At 39.3% G+C, this 17248-nt stretch overlaps 3 protein-coding genes across 13 annotated transcripts in view; 2 read left to right on the top strand and 1 right to left on the bottom strand.

The window, feature by feature from the left end:
- Window positions 1–1257: 1257 nt before the first annotated feature.
- On the top strand, window positions 1258–7711 carry LOC115023003 (calcium-binding mitochondrial carrier protein SCaMC-1-like). Its single transcript, XM_029454141.1, has 10 exons — window positions 1258–1706; window positions 1864–1990; window positions 2120–2207; window positions 2296–2407; window positions 3414–3572; window positions 3666–3818; window positions 3937–4044; window positions 4151–4318; window positions 4443–4593; window positions 5172–7711. Exons 1-10 carry the CDS (start codon window positions 1527–1529, stop codon window positions 5348–5350), a joined length of 1425 nt encoding a protein of 474 aa, XP_029310001.1. The 5' UTR covers window positions 1258–1526; the 3' UTR covers window positions 5351–7711.
- A 111-nt stretch (window positions 7712–7822) lies between these two features.
- On the top strand, window positions 7823–13126 carry prkab2 (protein kinase, AMP-activated, beta 2 non-catalytic subunit). 4 transcript variants are annotated; one of them, XM_029454203.1, is made up of 8 exons: window positions 7823–7959; window positions 8837–9016; window positions 9155–9306; window positions 9426–9519; window positions 10071–10185; window positions 10306–10439; window positions 10557–10625; window positions 11339–13126. In XM_029454203.1, the coding sequence occupies exons 2-8, from the start codon at window positions 8858–8860 to the stop codon at window positions 11414–11416; spliced, it is 801 nt and encodes a 266-aa protein (XP_029310063.1). In that variant the 5' UTR covers window positions 7823–7959; window positions 8837–8857; the 3' UTR covers window positions 11417–13126. The 4 variants fall into 4 exon arrangements, with proteins under 4 accessions (XP_029310063.1, XP_029310062.1, XP_029310064.1 ...); XM_029454202.1 differs by having other exon boundaries at window positions 7828–7959; window positions 8834–9016; XM_029454204.1 differs by lacking the exon at window positions 7823–7959 and adding an exon at window positions 8010–8164 and having other exon boundaries at window positions 8834–9016.
- Window positions 13127–13882: 756 nt separating this feature from the next.
- The window catches only part of LOC115023077 (myomegalin), a 46156-nt gene continuing 42790 nt past the window's right edge, over window positions 13883–17248 (bottom strand). For all 8 annotated transcript variants that reach the window (XM_029454230.1, XM_029454229.1, XM_029454224.1 and 5 more), the window contains one exon: window positions 13883–16820. In XM_029454230.1, the coding sequence (XP_029310090.1) occupies window positions 16690–16820 (131 nt within the window). In that variant the 3' untranslated portion in view covers window positions 13883–16689. The remainder of the gene's footprint in view (window positions 16821–17248) is intronic.

A 17248-nucleotide genomic window follows, 5' to 3' on the forward strand; every position in this document is an offset into this window, starting at 1 on the left:
ATACATCATTACAAGTGAAAGTTTTCAATTAAATGTTTGAAGTACAGAAGTATCATCAGTAAAATGTGCCTAAATTACCATCACAATAGTCATATACACATTATTTTATTGGATTTTTACTACTGATGAATTAACATGCAAATTACATTTTATGTTGGAGCAAATTTTATCCATTTTATATATTGTTGAGTAGTTTAATCTATAACAATGTATATACCGGTACAGTCTATGATAATAATGTGCATTTATTCAATACTGAAGGGCAAATTTGAGGTACTTGCACTTACTTGAGTATTTTCTTTTCATGTCACTCTGTCACGATACTTCTACTTCATTACATTAATCTATATTTTAAGAATTGTAGATTTTCTTTAAGTAAAGGATATGAATACTTTCACCACCACTGACAATGCATCACACAGTATTTTACAAACTGTCCATATGTTTTGCATGTAAAATCATAATCTGAAAAGTAGTAGCAGTAGTAAATTAGTGAAGTTAGAGCACATTTCCCTTTGAAATGTAGTGGAGAAGAAGAGGAAAGGGGGGGGGGGGGGGGGGGGGGAACTGGAATGAGCTAAGATGTTTCCTTAAAAACTTTAATTAAGTTACTTTCATGGCCTAAATATATTCTGCTCAGCAGGGTCTCAAACATGGCCACTGATCTGAATGAACACGTCCACCACTGATGTAGAAAATAAAATAAAAGATAAGAACAGAGTAGAAGAGAATGGACCTTTTGATGCAGCTGCAGTGTTTATTAATAAATGTGTGCACACTGCAAATATGGTTAAGGATTTTGTAAACATCTTTACTTTACTATTATTCAGAGGGTTTTTATTTTCCATCTTACTTATTCTATGTATATATGTATTCTATTTCATCTTATTTTTTACTATTATTATCAAGTGTGTTTTATTTTCCATCCTATTTTCCATTAATTATGGCGGTCTATCCCTGTTTTTATGTTCATTCCCTTATTGTAAAACACTTTGTGCTACATTTCTTGTAAATGTATGAAGAAACGCCGCCCTCTAGTGGCGTCCAGCGGTTCCGCACTGTAGAAAATACTAAACTATGTGTTTCTCTCTCTACTGACACGTCTTGCTAGATTTAGTGACACACTTCCTATATAAAGCACCATATCACATGGAGCAGGGTAAAAAAAAGCAAACAGATGGGGATGTTTATTACTACAAGCATTAAACGGATTATGCACATGGGTAATCCGGGGGTTATTTATTTCACCACTTTCCTGTTTTTCCGTAGAAAACATCCTGTGGATGCGTATCAGTCACTGCTCCGCCCTCGATTGCTGCAGTTCGCCGTTACTGAGTACAACACTTCTGCACCGGGCAGTCTGCAAAATAAAGTGACTGCAAATCCCTTTTTTTGATCGCAAACGCCGAGCTCACATCTGGACTTTTAGCAGGGTTTATGGTTTATTTTCAATATGGATTAATAATCAGATCCTGACTGCAGAACGGGCGATTTGTCACGACTGTTTCTTCCACATTAGCCCTACCATGTATCCGACGTTTCGCACGCTTTTACTATCAAATGCTCGGTGCTGGGATGCCGACAGCAAGAGGTCATGTCAGGACTTATTTGAGAGGCTTGATACCAATAAAGATGGGAAGGTGGACGTCGCTGAATTGCGAGCGGGCCTCAAGGCAATGGGCATATTTCGCCAGGGTGCCGCACAGGTAAAAACCTCAGGGATCATTGTTGGGGTCTTGTGTAGAGAATACATTCAATGCTTGGCCTGCTCGTGTTGCATGGAATTCATTGGTAGTGTTGCCTCATGCGTGTCTCGCTGGGATACTGGGAAATAAACAAATTGATGTTATCTTCTCTCTGCAGAAAATTGTGTCGTCTGGGGATCAGAACAAAGATGGGAGTCTCGACTTCAACGAGTTCAGCAAATATCTGAAAGAGCACGAGAAGAAGCTGCGGCTGACATTCAAGAGTCTGGACAGAAACAACGACGGTAGGAGCTGCCTCATTGTAAAAAATACTTGGCACGAGTGCCCTCACATGATGACCCATGTCAGTGAAACCACATATGCTCTGTTCATGCTGCAGCATGTTTGAGTTAAAATGTTTTATGTTGTGTCAGGGCGCATTGATGCCTCAGAGATCCAGCAGTCCCTTGCAGAGCTGGGCATGGATATCAGCAGAGAGAATGCCCTGAAAATATTACAGAGGTTTGACCTTCTATCCACTGTGCTTGAAATGTTGCCTGTGTGGTATCCAATGCTCATAGGTTAAGAGGTTTACTCTGTGTTTCCTTAGTATGGATATTGATGGGACGATGGTGGTGGACTGGAACGAGTGGAGAGAACACTTCCTGTTATGTCCTGCTCACAACCTGGAAGAGATCATACGCTACTGGAAACACTCCACGGTAGGCGACGCATTCTGCAGAAAGATTCAGATGCAGCTGCAGTGCAGTGGAAATAATCACATGACGTCTAGTCCACTTGTGTTGGATGTTATGGATTTTCTCTGCAGTCCACATTTTCTCTGCAGCTTTAAAAGATTACACTGTCCCACATAATTAGGTCACAGTAGCACACTCTGCTTGCTCCTCCACTTCTTCTTAGTGCAGATAAGTATGTCATTGTCAAGATATTTGTTCCATCGTGAGCAAACACCACCTCTCTATTGTTTCTAAATGTTTCTATATCTTCAGTGCACTGAACATTTATGATGTCCTAAGTAACAAAACCAGTCCGAACAGCGTTCTCACAACATAAACGTGCCTTAGTAGTGACTACAGGACATATAGCTAGCTGCATTAGCCCTTGTGTTTCCCTGCAGAGCTGCATTAAATTGCCACTATGTTTGTCACTACCAGACACTTTCATGCTTTTTGTAAAACATTGGATATGTTTTTCTAAAATGTGCAAGACGAGGGTGCAGTCAGCTCGGTGATTATGATTTCACAAGATGTCACAATTCATTATTTGTTGTTAAAATAGTTTTAACTTCTGCAGTACTTTAGCCTTTCCCTCATAGTGTGACCTTTTCTTTGCACAAGTTGTACGAAATGAGCAGGAAAATAAGCATTTTATGATTTTAACGTGTTTACTTTCTGGCTGAAACTTCACATTTAAGGTTTTGTGAACGTTGCCCTCTCTCCAGTTTACAGGTTATTTTTGCAAGATTGAAATGACAGTTGCTGCATCAGTGTTAACATAGACCTCAAAAGGAGAAGTGCTTGTAGAGTTGTGAAGTTTCTTTTGTCACATTGATAACCATACAAACAAATGTGGCGTGTGCCTTCCTGAGAGAGATACAATCTCGTAAGCAAAATTATTCTGCAATACCACATCTCTTGCAAGTATTTATTATCGCTGTAAACTGACATACCACAGTGACTCGAGTAAACGTGTTCATGTAATCACTAGGTGCTGGACATAGGTGACAGTCTTGCCATCCCAGATGAATTCACAGAGGAGGAGAAGAGCTCAGGTCGCTGGTGGAAGCAGCTTGCTGCAGGTGCAGTGGCGGGGGCGGTCTCTCGCACTGGTACTGCCCCTCTGGACAGAGTGAAAGTGTTCATGCAGGTGAAATATATGAAAGACAAAATGGACAAATGTATATTTTCCCTAGGGGGATAGATTAAGAAATATATGTAACCTTATGTATTTGTACTGCAGGTTCATTCTTCTAAGACCAACCGGATAAGTCTGGTCGGGGGCTTCAAGCAGATGATCAAAGAGGGAGGTATATCTTCACTGTGGAGGGGAAATGGGATCAACGTTTTAAAGATCGCACCGGAGACGGCAATCAAGTTCATGGCATATGAACAAGTAAGCTCTAAAATGCACATTTTATACATTTGATGATATTTATCACAGTTTTACAACATTACAAATATTTCGAATACATGCATTAATGTTTTTTTTGCTATTTTTATGTGTTCTGTAGTATAAGAAGTTGTTGTCATCAGAGGGCAAGAAGATTGAGATACATAAGAGGTTTATGGCTGGCTCTCTGGCTGGAGCCACAGCACAGACGTCCATCTACCCGATGGAGGTAAGACAACTGTTGCATCCATAAAATAAGTCAGCTGTTCACCAAAACTTGAAAATACCACACAAATCAAACAAATCTGTTCCTCAGTTTTTCTTCTTTTTCTAAGGTATTGAAAACTAGACTGACTCTGAGGAAAACTGGTCAATATACAGGAATGTTTGATTGTGCCAAGAAGATCCTGAGGAAGGAGGGTATTAAGGCTTTCTACAAGGGCTACGTTCCAAACTTAGTGGGCATAATTCCCTACGCTGGGATAGACCTGGCCGTTTATGAGGTATGTATTCTGCTAGAGGGCACTTTGTTAAATTCATTAATTTGTATGCATGATAAGAGAGTTCATCTTGGATTGGAGAGCTGCATTAAATGAAGGAAAACATTTTTGTGCTGTGCGGTCTCAGACTCTAAAGAACACGTGGTTGACGTACCACGCCAAAGACTCGGCTAACCCTGGAGTTCTGGTGCTGGTGGCCTGCGGGACCATGTCCAGTACCTGCGGCCAGCTGGCCAGCTATCCGCTCGCACTAGTGCGCACACGGATGCAGGCACAAGGTAAACTCAGTCTGACAGTGAGGACAAAACTTATATAGCACGTCATTTAGACCATTTGGAAAAGTTTTTTTTATTGTGACTGATATTGCAATTTCTATGTGATTCGTGGTATTGGAGAGAATAATAATTTTTGCATCAATTTTCTCATTTTCATTAAAAATGTATATGATTTTTTTGAGCGGATCTGTACCAAACAAATGTTTTTTTTTTAAGTCTGTAGAATACAATTTGCAGGTCAGGACTTTGCTGTAGCACAACTATACTTAATTCAGAATAGTATCTTCACACATATTTTGCCTTTTTTAACAAATATTGCGCTTCCTGGGATTTCGATTTCGCACTAGTCCATATTAGGTTTTTGATATCATTCCTATGAATTGTTCAGTCCTAACGTAATTACACAGTGCATACTGTTTTTCATGTTGTGATGTTTATGTGGTGACATAGTTCTGTAAAGGTGCCCAATATTTTCAGTAAACATACTCACAGCCCACATAAGGGCTTCCTTTAACATGCAGTACAAGAGTAAAAAGCTTCAGATGCAACATCGCCTCCCTAACTTACTTTTTCCTCTCCAGCGTCTCTGGACACATCAGACCAGCCCTCCATGAGCAGTCTGATGAAGAAGATTGTAGCTAAAGACGGCTTTTTCGGACTCTACCGGGGCATCCTGCCAAACTTCATGAAAGTCATTCCCGCTGTCAGCATTAGCTATGTGGTGTACGAGTACATGAAGACTGGCTTAGGAATGTCCTAATGATGCTGCAAGCAAATAAAGAAAGAACATTGACTTTATTTGTCAGGCTTGAAAATGCCTTAAATAACTCCAAGAACACAGACACACATCAGACATGCAGAGCATGACATCCGCCTGCTGGCACAGGAGTCCAGCGGATTGAAAACTGTATGTATCCCACTAAGGGTTGTATGTCAGAATGTAGGGTTATAAGGGCTGAAACTAAATATATAAATACATAAATAATTATATAAATAAATTCTTAAATAAATGTACATCAAAAATAAATAAATATACAATTTTATAATTAAATAAATTGATAAACAATTATATAAGTTATATATATATATATTTAAGGTCTCATTTAAGAAATTAAGCATTAAATTACATGATTATTTGTTTATCAATTTCTTTAATTATAAAACTATATATTTAGCATTTAAATTGTATAGTTATTGATTTATTTAAGCACTTTAAATATGTAATTAGTTATTTATTTTATATATTTATTTTTTGCCCTTACAACCGTCCATATCTCGGTAGCTAAAGCATTTATTGTTTGTGCTAAGCATGCTTTAATTTATATCCGACTGTTCCACATAACACACCCAAAATATGTGCATTGTCGAAAATAATATTTGACATAAAGATAGTACTGTACTAAATACATACATAAAATTAGAAAACATGATACATCATGGGTTGTGTAATATCCTACTTTTTGAAATGTGTGATCAAACTAGAATGGTAGCTCAGTGGGACATACTGTGTGGTGCAATTTGGTAACAAAATAAATATTGTTCTTTGGAAACAGCTGGAGTTTATCCAATAAGCATTAACAGCAGAGCTAATAAAGAGCTATAAGGTAAAATGACACTACGGCAGTTTAAACATTTAAGTCCACACCCTTTAGCGGTAATTTAAGACTTTTCTAAATTGTAAACACCTGCCCCTAGAGTCAGCTCCAGTCAGCTGCTGTCAACTAAAAATAACTGTCCCTGAAAAATCAATTATTTGTTAACACTGGAACTCTGCATGAAGACAAATGCATCTTGTGCAATGTGAAAATCACTAATTATATGTGTTATTTGATAATTATTTAAATGTGCCTTACAGCCACTAAATGTGAACTCATGTGTCAAAATGTGTTTTTTTATACTATATATGTATATATACTGCATTTATGTACTGTTTTCAGTTATGATTATGTATAGGTTTTAATGGTTTAATGGTTACTACATAGCATGGTAACACTTTTAAACAGTTATAGCTGGACATTTCGGTTGAAATACTCGCAAGGAGCATGTTTTTGTCTTGTGTCACTTCTCATTTCAACACATCAAGACCTTTACCCCCAAACACACACACACACACACACACACACACACACCCACACACGTCCACAACAAGATACTGTTACCTTTAACATTGAATGACTTGTTCTCCCACACAGACCAGACTAGTGGGACATTTGTATCTACCATGTAAGATAACAATCAGCCTATTATCTTTATTATAAGGTACATTAATAAGGATTTTAAGAAACTAAAACTGGTCTTGGTTCAATAGTTGTTAACCTGAACATGTGGAAACTTCACTTAGAAGTTTAACATGGTCTCTTTCCTGGAAGACTTACATGGTTACAATGGTTCAGTGGTGTCAAGTTCAGCTCTTCAGTGTGGGGATCTCTGTTAACAGCTTCACCTGGTGGTTACTAAAAACAAAACACATGGACTAAACTGTTAGCCCAGTAAAATACAAGTAATCCAGATCATAACATTAGTTAAGACTTAAGTTTTTGTTTTCTTTGATCATCTCAGTTCAGGGTATTAGACTCTTTTTATTCTATTCTAAAAGGATCCAGTTGGCCAGCAATCGATGTAAGAGATACTGTTGTGACAAAACAGGCAGAATGGAGACTAACTAACACAGAGGAAATTATTCCATCTTCTTTGTATTTGTGATTTGGCTCTCTAACTTTGATAGAGAGCATTATGGTCATCAAGTCAATCCCACGTTCTCACAGTTTGAATTTGCTTTCATTCATTATACAAAAGGGATCAAGAGATTTGTGGAAATTATTCAAGATAATATGAAAAGGACTCTCCCCAAAATTAAGACAAACAGGGTTTATATCCAAATCAACCAAAGGAATGAATGTAGTTTATGGAAATTATTATTCCTTTGTCTTCCACATCATGCAGACATAAAACAATACAGATGTATCAGAACCCTCCCTATAGCAAATGAAGCTACTGATATACTGATATGGCTGGTAAACAGTGTGAAGTATCATTGATTAGAGATCTAAAAGATGAGGATTTGAGCAATGTGAGGATGGTAAAGCCAGTCTATGGATGTCTAACAATCTCAATCTTCATTAAACATGGCCTCAAATATTAATCCAGTGTAGACTAATTATTTGTCATGTTAAAAAATTTGCGTCATATTAATACTGGAGGGGGCGTTCACGTGAATATTCCGATTTTCCGATTATTCTGTTACTACATGAATGCAGCATAAATGTGTCCTAGCCGCACACCGTAGTTGGAGCACCCTCGCGGTGCAGTTGTTGTAAAGACGTTTACCCGCCGCTGAAAACAACTAAATATCAACATCAGCTGGTGTCGGTGAGTTCATTTGCTCTATCGTTACTACATGGTGAGGTTTTTCGTCGTTCTGTCATAATCGACACTGACGTCGTAAATAAGACAAGCAGCGTGCTAAACTAGTTAGAAAGTGACAGCTAACAGCTAGCTAACTGCAAGCTAAAAATATTTTCCTGCAGAAGTGAGTTGAAGTTGGCACAGCTGAACTGCCAAAGGGGACACTTTGGTAGGTTACAGCTAGCAAGCTACGCATGCAAACTGCACGCATTACTGCTCTTAATATGTACAATTGTATCTAGAATTTTATTTGGGAAGTTGAACTTGTTGCTCGTTAAGAAGCTAGTGGGCGTTAACGGACGGCGCTGTGTTGTGTCTGACAGGATGGTTGAATAAACGTTAATGCAGTCTGATCGGTTGTGGCAGGTCCAGGTTCACAGCTACTTCTGCCACTGTTACTTGCTTGTGTCTGAGGCTGTCTAGCTTTAAGATAAGCCTTTTAGCCTGTCTGGAAAGCCGTTTAGCATTGTGGGAAAGACTGCTGTTCAGATCTTTCACTTCTGTAAATGTAATAAGACTACAGTGAAGAAATAAGTACAATATTTCCCTCTGAAATGTAGTGGAGTAAAAGTATAAAATAGCATCAAAATAAAATACTTGAATACTTTTAAAATGGTATTTAAATACAGTACTTGAGTGAATGTAGTTACTAGTATGTCTAGATTTTGCATTGATGGCATTACATGAGTGTTCACATTGTGGTTGCTCCTTATCACATTTACACACCATATAAAAGGACATGAAATCAACACCAGTTTCTGAATGGCTATATTACAATAAGGTTAGTCCTTTTAGTCTTAAGGTTTGTGCCCAAACAGAAGTTGTGTTTTCCTTCCAGTAGCACCATAAATAGTGAGGCATCATGGGCAACACAAGTGACAGGCTGACTGGAGATCGTCATGGAGCCAAGGCCCACCGCTCAGACAGCAGCGGCAGCCACAAAGACCAAGAACCCAGCAGCAAGATGGTGGACAGCACAGATGACCCCAACATCTTCAACACCCACGGGCCAGAGTCCAAGGTAGTGCTGGAAAATACATATTGTACAGAATCTTGTTTGTTTGGCAGGAAATACCTTTCAGATTTCTGTGCCATTTGTTAGATATGGTTTTTCAAAAGACTGATTTTATAGTTGAGATATTAATTAATTGCTTTTTAGGCGTCAGGAGAGAAAGAATCCGATCCGGGTGAGCAGCTGAAAACTGGTCCTCAGGCTCGACCCACGGTCATCCGCTGGGCTGGAGGGGGAAAGGAGGTCTACATAGCTGGTTCCTTTAATAACTGGAACACGAAGATACCACTAAATAAGAGGTAAAATATTAAAAAGTCAAGTAAAATATTTTTTGCAGTCAGCTATAAATGTCAGTGCATTCTCACTCTCATAGTCAGAGGAACGAGCAGTAAGACGCTTTCTTTTCCTTTCTTCAAAGCCATAATGACTTTGTAGCGATCCTGGACCTGCCCGAAGGAGAGCACCAGTACAAGTTCTTTGTTGATGGCCAGTGGGTCCATGATTCCAAAGAGGTAAATCTCTTTTTTATTTTAATTTTATTGAAAGTTATTTTTTAAAGCTAGGGTGGGAAATGTATTTAAGAAGACTTAAGACTTTTTTGTTATATTTGTTGAAATACTCTTTATGTCCCGACAGCAATCAATAAATCAAATTCTCTGTCAAAAGAAAGAAATCGGGTACCTGTGGCTGTCGCAGGACTTTAATAAGTCCGTCATAATATGATCATTTTGGGAGAGTGGCTTTGGCCTGAAGTGACGATCTGTGTGATCTGTGTTGCCAACTTGGTGACTTTCTTGCTAGATTCAGCGACTTTTTTTAGCTTGTGCTACTTTCATTGGAAAAAGGTTGACCAAGATGGGCTGGGTTTTTCGGTTGGATAATTTAAAAAGTCTAGTTTACTCTTGCTGGCTTCTCCGATATTACCGACCCAATTTATCCGAAACAGTTCAGTTTCAGACTCTTTCACGCTTTTTGGCATGTTACAAAGATCTGTGATGTTATGAACATGAAAGGATAAAAAATACTTGATCATAATCTTCTTGAAACATTTTTTCTTTTGCAGGCGGTTGTAACCAGTCAGCTCGGCACCATCAACAACCTGATCCATGTGAAGAAGTCCGACTTCGAGGTGTTTGACGCCCTCCATGTTGACTCTCTGGAGTGCTCCGACACATCAGGTCAGCTTATGTTCATAATGTTTTTGCACTCTGGTAAACACTGATCACAACTAAACAGTGGAAAGTTGAATTAAGCCTTAAAACCCTGTCAGCAGTGTAATCGCAGTGTAATGTTTGCAGACCTGTCCAGCTCCCCTCCAGGTCCATATGGGCAGGAGCAGTACGTCTTCAGACCTGAGGAGCATTTCAAAGCCCCACCTATACTCCCTCCTCATCTCCTCCAAGTCATCCTCAACAAGGACACCAATATATCCGTCAGTGCCTCCATCTATCTGCAATTTAGATTGATCTATATAATCTCCTCAGACCTTTTTTTATTTGATTTGCGTTTGTTGTTGTTTACCAGTTCTTTGTTTACTCTCTCTCGGCAGTGTGACCCTGCCTTGCTGCCGGAACCCAACCACGTCATGCTAAACCATCTTTACGCTCTCTCTATTAAGGTAGGTTCCCTGGAAACTGCTGAATTACTCCTCACACATTTCCAGATGTTACTGGCACCACATGAAATAAACATTTTCCCCAGAGCTACTCATTTACGTCCAGCCAGTTACTTTATTATATACATTTATGAAACTAATAAAATAGACTTAATTAACAAGTTGCAATTTGCGTTGCGTAATGAGCCTCTGTCAACATTGTCACAGTGTATGTGACGATAAAAAAATTAAAATAATGTCTAATTATTCTTAATTACAAAAGTTCTGATTAGTCGGGAATAATCGTTGTGTTAAATATTACAAGCTATTTACAGACTGTGGGCTAAAACGCACTAATTCTCCTTTTATGTTAATTCACTACATGTTTACAAATCGGGTAGGCAAACTCATTAATACATGCCATAATTAAGATCAGCGTATACGATGGAAAAGTGGCATCAGAGTGTTAAACTCCCCAAAGCAGTTAAACAAACGTTTAAATGTGAAAGTGTGTTTCTGTGACGATCAAAAGGAAGCCTGCATAAGTTTTTATATTCTTAAAGAAACTAAACTTGTTCAGAATGGTTGTACTAAATATGCTAATGAGGCTAAGTGCTAAATAAATACATGTTTTCATGAGCATTTAAAATCATGTTGTCTCATGCAACTGAAGCAGCTCATGTGTATTGGCGCCGAGGTTGGATCCCACTAATTGCAGCTTTTCTGTGTTTGTGCAGGATGGAGTAATGGTGCTGAGTGCCACTCACAGATACAAGAAGAAATACGTCACCTCTCTGCTTTACAAGCCCATCTGAAGCTCAACGTGGTGACTGCTACACAGTGCTTTTAGAGAGCAGCATGTTTGTATTCTGCTGTTTTTTCCCCTGTATCATCAAATTTAGCCAAATCTTGCTCTGAAACAAGTTTACAGGCGAGATAAAGGCCAGTGGCTGTGACTTGGTTTTTAAAAGGGTTGCACTTTTTTTGAACAAAAAGTGTGTGTGTGTGTGATTTGTTTTCTGCAGAGGAGGGGCTCAGCTTGTGTGTGTGTGTGTGTGTGTGTGCGTGTGTGCGCGCATCAGAGAGAGATGAAAACCATACTGTGGCTTTTACCTGCGACATCTACACACAGATAAGAGACTGATGAAATCACTGTGTGTATTTGAGTGTTTGAACCTTGTGAATATATGCATGTCCGAGTGTAAGAAGAGGAAGATCTGTGAAGCATCACTTTCTTTAACGGCGATTCTCTTAAAGTGAGGGCGTTTGAGTGTTATTGATGTGGATCAACAGTTTGATTTTAAAGTGTTGTGCCCTCACAGCCTCGTTGAATTGGTTTTGAACTAATTAACTTGACAGCATTTATGGAAAGTGCATGCAGAATGAGAGCGGCCCAAAGCCAGATGCTGAGGAGAGCAGCAGACTTGGCATTGGTTGAACATGAAGTGCAATAACATGCTGCTATATCCCCTAACATGATAAACAACAGGGTGAGGAGGCAGCAGTGAACAACATCTTACTTTGTCAGTACATATTACATAAATTATTAAATTTTTCACAGTTCAGCCATCATTCAGTGCAATCTAGATTTCAGTTTTAATGTTACGGTCACTAAAGATGGAGCATATAACGGCCCACTTTCCACATGGGGAGTGGAGGTCAAAGGTTTAGTTCTGCCGTTGCCTTTATCTCGACATAATGTTGCGAGCACTTTACCATCCTGTGAGCAGGAGTGTTGATATAAGCTTTTAACTATGCAGCAGACAACTCTTCACTGTACTGAAGCTTCTCTGGACTGCAGAACCCAATTTGTGCTTCTTCTTTAGATATAAGTAACATGCAGTGCTTTATAAGTGTGTGCATCTGTATTGAGTTCTATTTATCCTTAATGAATGTACTGTATGTATATGTTACATGCGTAGTCATATACAGAGCCATGTACTGTACACCTAAACAGTTTGAACTTTCTGCTTTGCATGCATTGAATGTGCAATACATTTACTGAGCGCGGTGCACATCAGAAGCAGATTGACTGCTTTCAGCTGAAGATATAATTGCCATAAATGTAAAAGTTGTACAAGATGCGCTCACCTGTGTGTTCTTTAAAGTGAAACCATTTAAGATAATCTGTATTTGAGATATGGTGGCTTTAAAAGTTATTTTTGTGTAAGTTGTGCTGTTTAAACGTCTGCACTTAAAGTACAGTTTGTACCAACGGTTGAGACGTTACGGACTTATAGAAGGGGCTTTCATAAATCCTGTTGGTGTTCAACTAGAGGCTCGGAAAGTATTTTATGAATGTTAAGGCTAGGCATGAAGTTTTGTCCAAAGAGTTTTTAAGACTTTTACAGATATGATAAGAGAGTTTGGACAAACGCCTGGGACGTGGTGTTTTAAGGCTAAAACCCAAAACTTGAATTTTACATTTTCATGAATGTTTTAAAATGCTTTACAGAACCAGTGTGATGATTCACTGTACAAGGTTTTACTTGTTTGCAAATAAAGAGAGCACAGGCTGATCCTCATTCCTGTCTTTTGTTTCCTTCTGGTGTAAGAAGCCAGCATTCTGGTTCAGTTTAGTTTGGTGTATTAACTCCATGTACTTTAGATGTTATGAGTCTTTGTCTTGATGCCTGTATGTTTTGTCTGACATTTTGTCAGTTGTTATACCCTGATCCTGGAGAAACAATATTTAATTTGTGTTTTAATAGCTGGAAGGACACACACTGCTGTAGAGCAGTGGCTTCCAATGTTTTTTCTTAGGGTCCCTTTTCCTCTCAGAGTAAACTGATGAACCCTGAATAACTGACACTTTATGGATATTTCACATTATATTCAATGCAGAACAACTGATGAACTACACAATAACTTATTTTTAGGAACTTTTTATTAAATTCTCTTATTTTTCTTACTTCACTTGTTTTTTTTCATCATATATACTTAATCGGCTACTTTTTTGACACAATCAGTGGTTTCTTCTCCCTGGAGTGAAATCCTGAAAAAAGGTGTCTTACGCTCATTAAAATCAATAAGACCTCGTGACCCCCGTGAAGCTTTGGCGACCCACAGGTTGGGAACCAGTGCTGTAGAGGGTGGCCAGTACACTGTGACATCATCACTCGGGGGTGTGGCCAGATGTGCAACGGCCATGTTAAGATACTCTTTAATGAACAAAGACGCACACTCATCTTCTAGCAACAGCACAGGCAGAAACTAATGGGGACCCAAATATAAAACAAAGAATAAATAAAAACCAAAACTGAACAAAAGTAAACCACACAAACTTTTAAAGTGTTTTATTCATTCTTTCCCAAAATCTTTCATTGATAATACTTTTGCCAACACCGCACACAGTTAACTGTCATCAGAGACAGGATCCATACGAGTCCTGTATCGGCTTTCTAGTTCATTATGCACAAACTCAGAAAAAACTGCTTTCCAATCACATAAAAGCTGCACCAATCAAGTAGCACTATATACATACGCAACGCAGGACCAGCGATACACTGTTTCAAACTGCTGTTTGATTCCCTTCTTTATAACAAATAGCAAAAAGGCTTTGTTTACGCTCTAACAAGGTGCTTTGTGGATCCAACGTTTCACAATCTCTCCGTTCATTGGCTTTTTATTTTTTACAGTAGACAAATCTTCAAAACATTTCTCTTTAACTTCTTAAATTTCAAAAAGGTACTATCAAACTTTTTATCTCTATTGAAATACTTGGCAACTTTTGTCTTTTTCTGAGGACTCGAGCGCAAACAAAACCTAATTTGGCAGATCTCAGGTAGACGAGCACTAGTTCAAGGCCATTTTCTACAACAGAGCAGATTAAAGAAGCTCTCCAGCTAAATGTAAAGGCAAGCGAAGCAACATTAATCAGAGCTTTGTTATAGGTGGATGATATTGTGATCAGTGACTTAAATATCGTAAAGGCATAGCTTGTGGTTTCTTATCAGACACAGCCTATGTGACTAATTGATACAGTGACACAATCCTCTAACACACACTGCATAGAAATCATACATTGCAGGAAGTGAATGCAGCAAACATACTCGTAATACAATGATGTTTAACATCAAAATAAAACATATAAAGCTATTGCACAGCTACCCAGAAAATCAACTTTGCAAAAAGCAAATGTTGGATGTTTTTTTAACACACTCACACACTCACACAGGCACACACATGCGTGCGCACACAAAGGTTCATACAGAAAAAGCCGGTTATTTACAGCATAAAATGGCAAATGTACAGCAAGAACACATCAAACTTAATTTGAACTGTTATAAGTGAGTGAATTAAAGAACAATGATCCTACCAGTAGCCTGCCAAAGTTTGCATCATCTATATACTTGATAACCTATGTTGCCATTGCCATGGGAATGCTAAGATGGCCTGAACCAAGAGAAATAACATAAAGACAATAGCATATGGCCACGTGGGAAAAATCTACTCTGTTGAGTTTTGGTCCAAAAAAGGAGCTAATTTCCATCACACAATTCGAAATACACTGATCCACCTGTCTAACGGTTACCGTCTCTGTGGCTCTGAAAGAAGACACCTCGGTGTCTCCACGGTCTGATCAGACCTGGGTTTGTCATTCGCATGGATAAGGCAAGGCAAAGTGAAGTAAAGATTTCAAAGTTCAAACTTTGGCAAGTATTGGCAATCCCATGTTCCATAGCTTAGATTTTACAATCTGTCATGCATCAACACTCTGGTGAAAAGTACAATCGTAACACTGATCGTGTGCTAAAGTTATTATGAGTGTGACTAATAATCCAGTGTCAAGCAAAGTAATAATAATAGACCCGGTGCAGCATGAACATTCAAGAAACAACATCATTATTGCACATGCTCGTATGAGAACTCCTACAGAGGAGCTTGAATACGCGTGTTGAGCCTGGTTCCATTTGAGCACTTTAACCTCTTTTTATATGTATTCTATCGTCCTGCTTTTAAATCACAACTAATCAGATTGATCAAAGCCTTGAGCTTTCAATTGACCCTTTTGACTTATTCAATACATAAAATTCAGTAGGTAAATGCCCAAAAGAGGCACCGTTAGGACCCTAAAAGAGGAGGCTTGTGACTAAAATGGAACCTTTCTCTGGCTTTTGTTCTGCTATTCATAACCCTTGGCTGATGGCTGACAAAGCATTCATACAGATACAGCTAGTACACGACTACTTAGCAGTGATCGCCTACCTCCTCTACATTCCTCCACTGTGTGTAGTAGTGGGTGTCATTGTTCTTTGCATTGCATTTGCAAAAAAAGAAAATGTCCTTGTTCATAAAAGTGCCACACGAAGTAAACTTGCATTTCTGTGGCAGTCAAAGTTGAGGATGTTTTGTCTTTGAGTGAGCCGTTTTCGATCACACATACAGATATACATGTATGTGTTTGTGTGTACGTGTGTGCAGAATTCCTCTCTCAAGCCACAATTAAACATGCATGAACATCTATTCCGTCCACAGGCTGTCTGGCTCTCAAAAGAAGATACTCTTAGATACAGATCTGGGGGTGCACTAGAGAAACTTGTTTTTAACTCACAAGTTAAGTTCTCTCAAGTCTACGGTTGTTGTTTTTTAAATGCCCAAATCAGGTACAATTATCCTGAACGTTTCTGTAATACAACCCAAAATGCCTTAATTGAAACCAGATTGAGAACACACATCTGGTCTGAGATCAGTTTCTAGGAGCATCTTCAACCAGCTCCATCAGTAGGACGCACGTCACTGAAACCACCAGAGGCACATTTCAAACACCTTCTTCTGTCACACACACGCCGAGGCAAACTGCCAACTGTATCACTCAAAGACAACATTACATGTGGTGGGAGGGGGAGGGGAGTGACTGGCGAGGGGGTGAAGGTGGTAAGGCTCAAGGTGCAGATTATACTGCGCACGTATTGCCTGGAGAAGGGAGGTGTGGAAGCACTCTCCTGGCTGGACGGAGACTGGGTGGGACTAGAAAGGCTGGTGTTTGGGGAGCTGGAAGGAGGGTGGGGGGGTTGTGGGTCTTGGCTGTTTCAGCATAGAGGTTAGAGGTCAGAGGTGGTAGCGTTGAGGCTGGTTCTTTATTAGTCTAAAGCAAGCATTGGCTGCCGCGCTTCCTCGCTGCTGGACGTTGATTGGCTGCAGCTCCGGAAGCGCCGCTGGCCTTCAGGAAACTGCGATCAGCCGGCCGCTCTCTGGCAGCACCTCCAGGGTCCTCAGCTGGGTTTAGGGACAGAAGGAGAGAGGGAAAACAAGATGTAAGTTATTATTCAACAATCCTTATATGGATTATAACTGACAGACTACCGGCGAGGTGATACGCTTAAGGAATAATTTGGTTTGATTTCTTGCAGAGAGTTAGATGAGAAGATACCACTCTCATGTCTGTAAACTAATATGAAGCTAGAGCCAGGAGACGGTTAGCTTAGCTTAGCATAAAGACTGGAAACATGGGGAAACAGCCAGCCTGCCAGCTCTGTCTAACAGTCAAAGTAATTAGTGAGCTTTACTGGTGAAGGGAGGCAGATATTGTTACCTTCAGACAGAAACAGGCTAGCTGTTTCTAGTCATTATGCTAAGCTAAGCTAACTGCCTCCTGGCGGTAGCTTCATGTTTAGTGTACAAGCATAAGAGCACAATCGTTTCAT

This window comes from Cottoperca gobio, chromosome 17 (assembly GCF_900634415.1).
Source record: "Cottoperca gobio chromosome 17, fCotGob3.1, whole genome shotgun sequence".
NCBI lineage: Eukaryota > Metazoa > Chordata > Actinopteri > Perciformes > Bovichtidae > Cottoperca > Cottoperca gobio.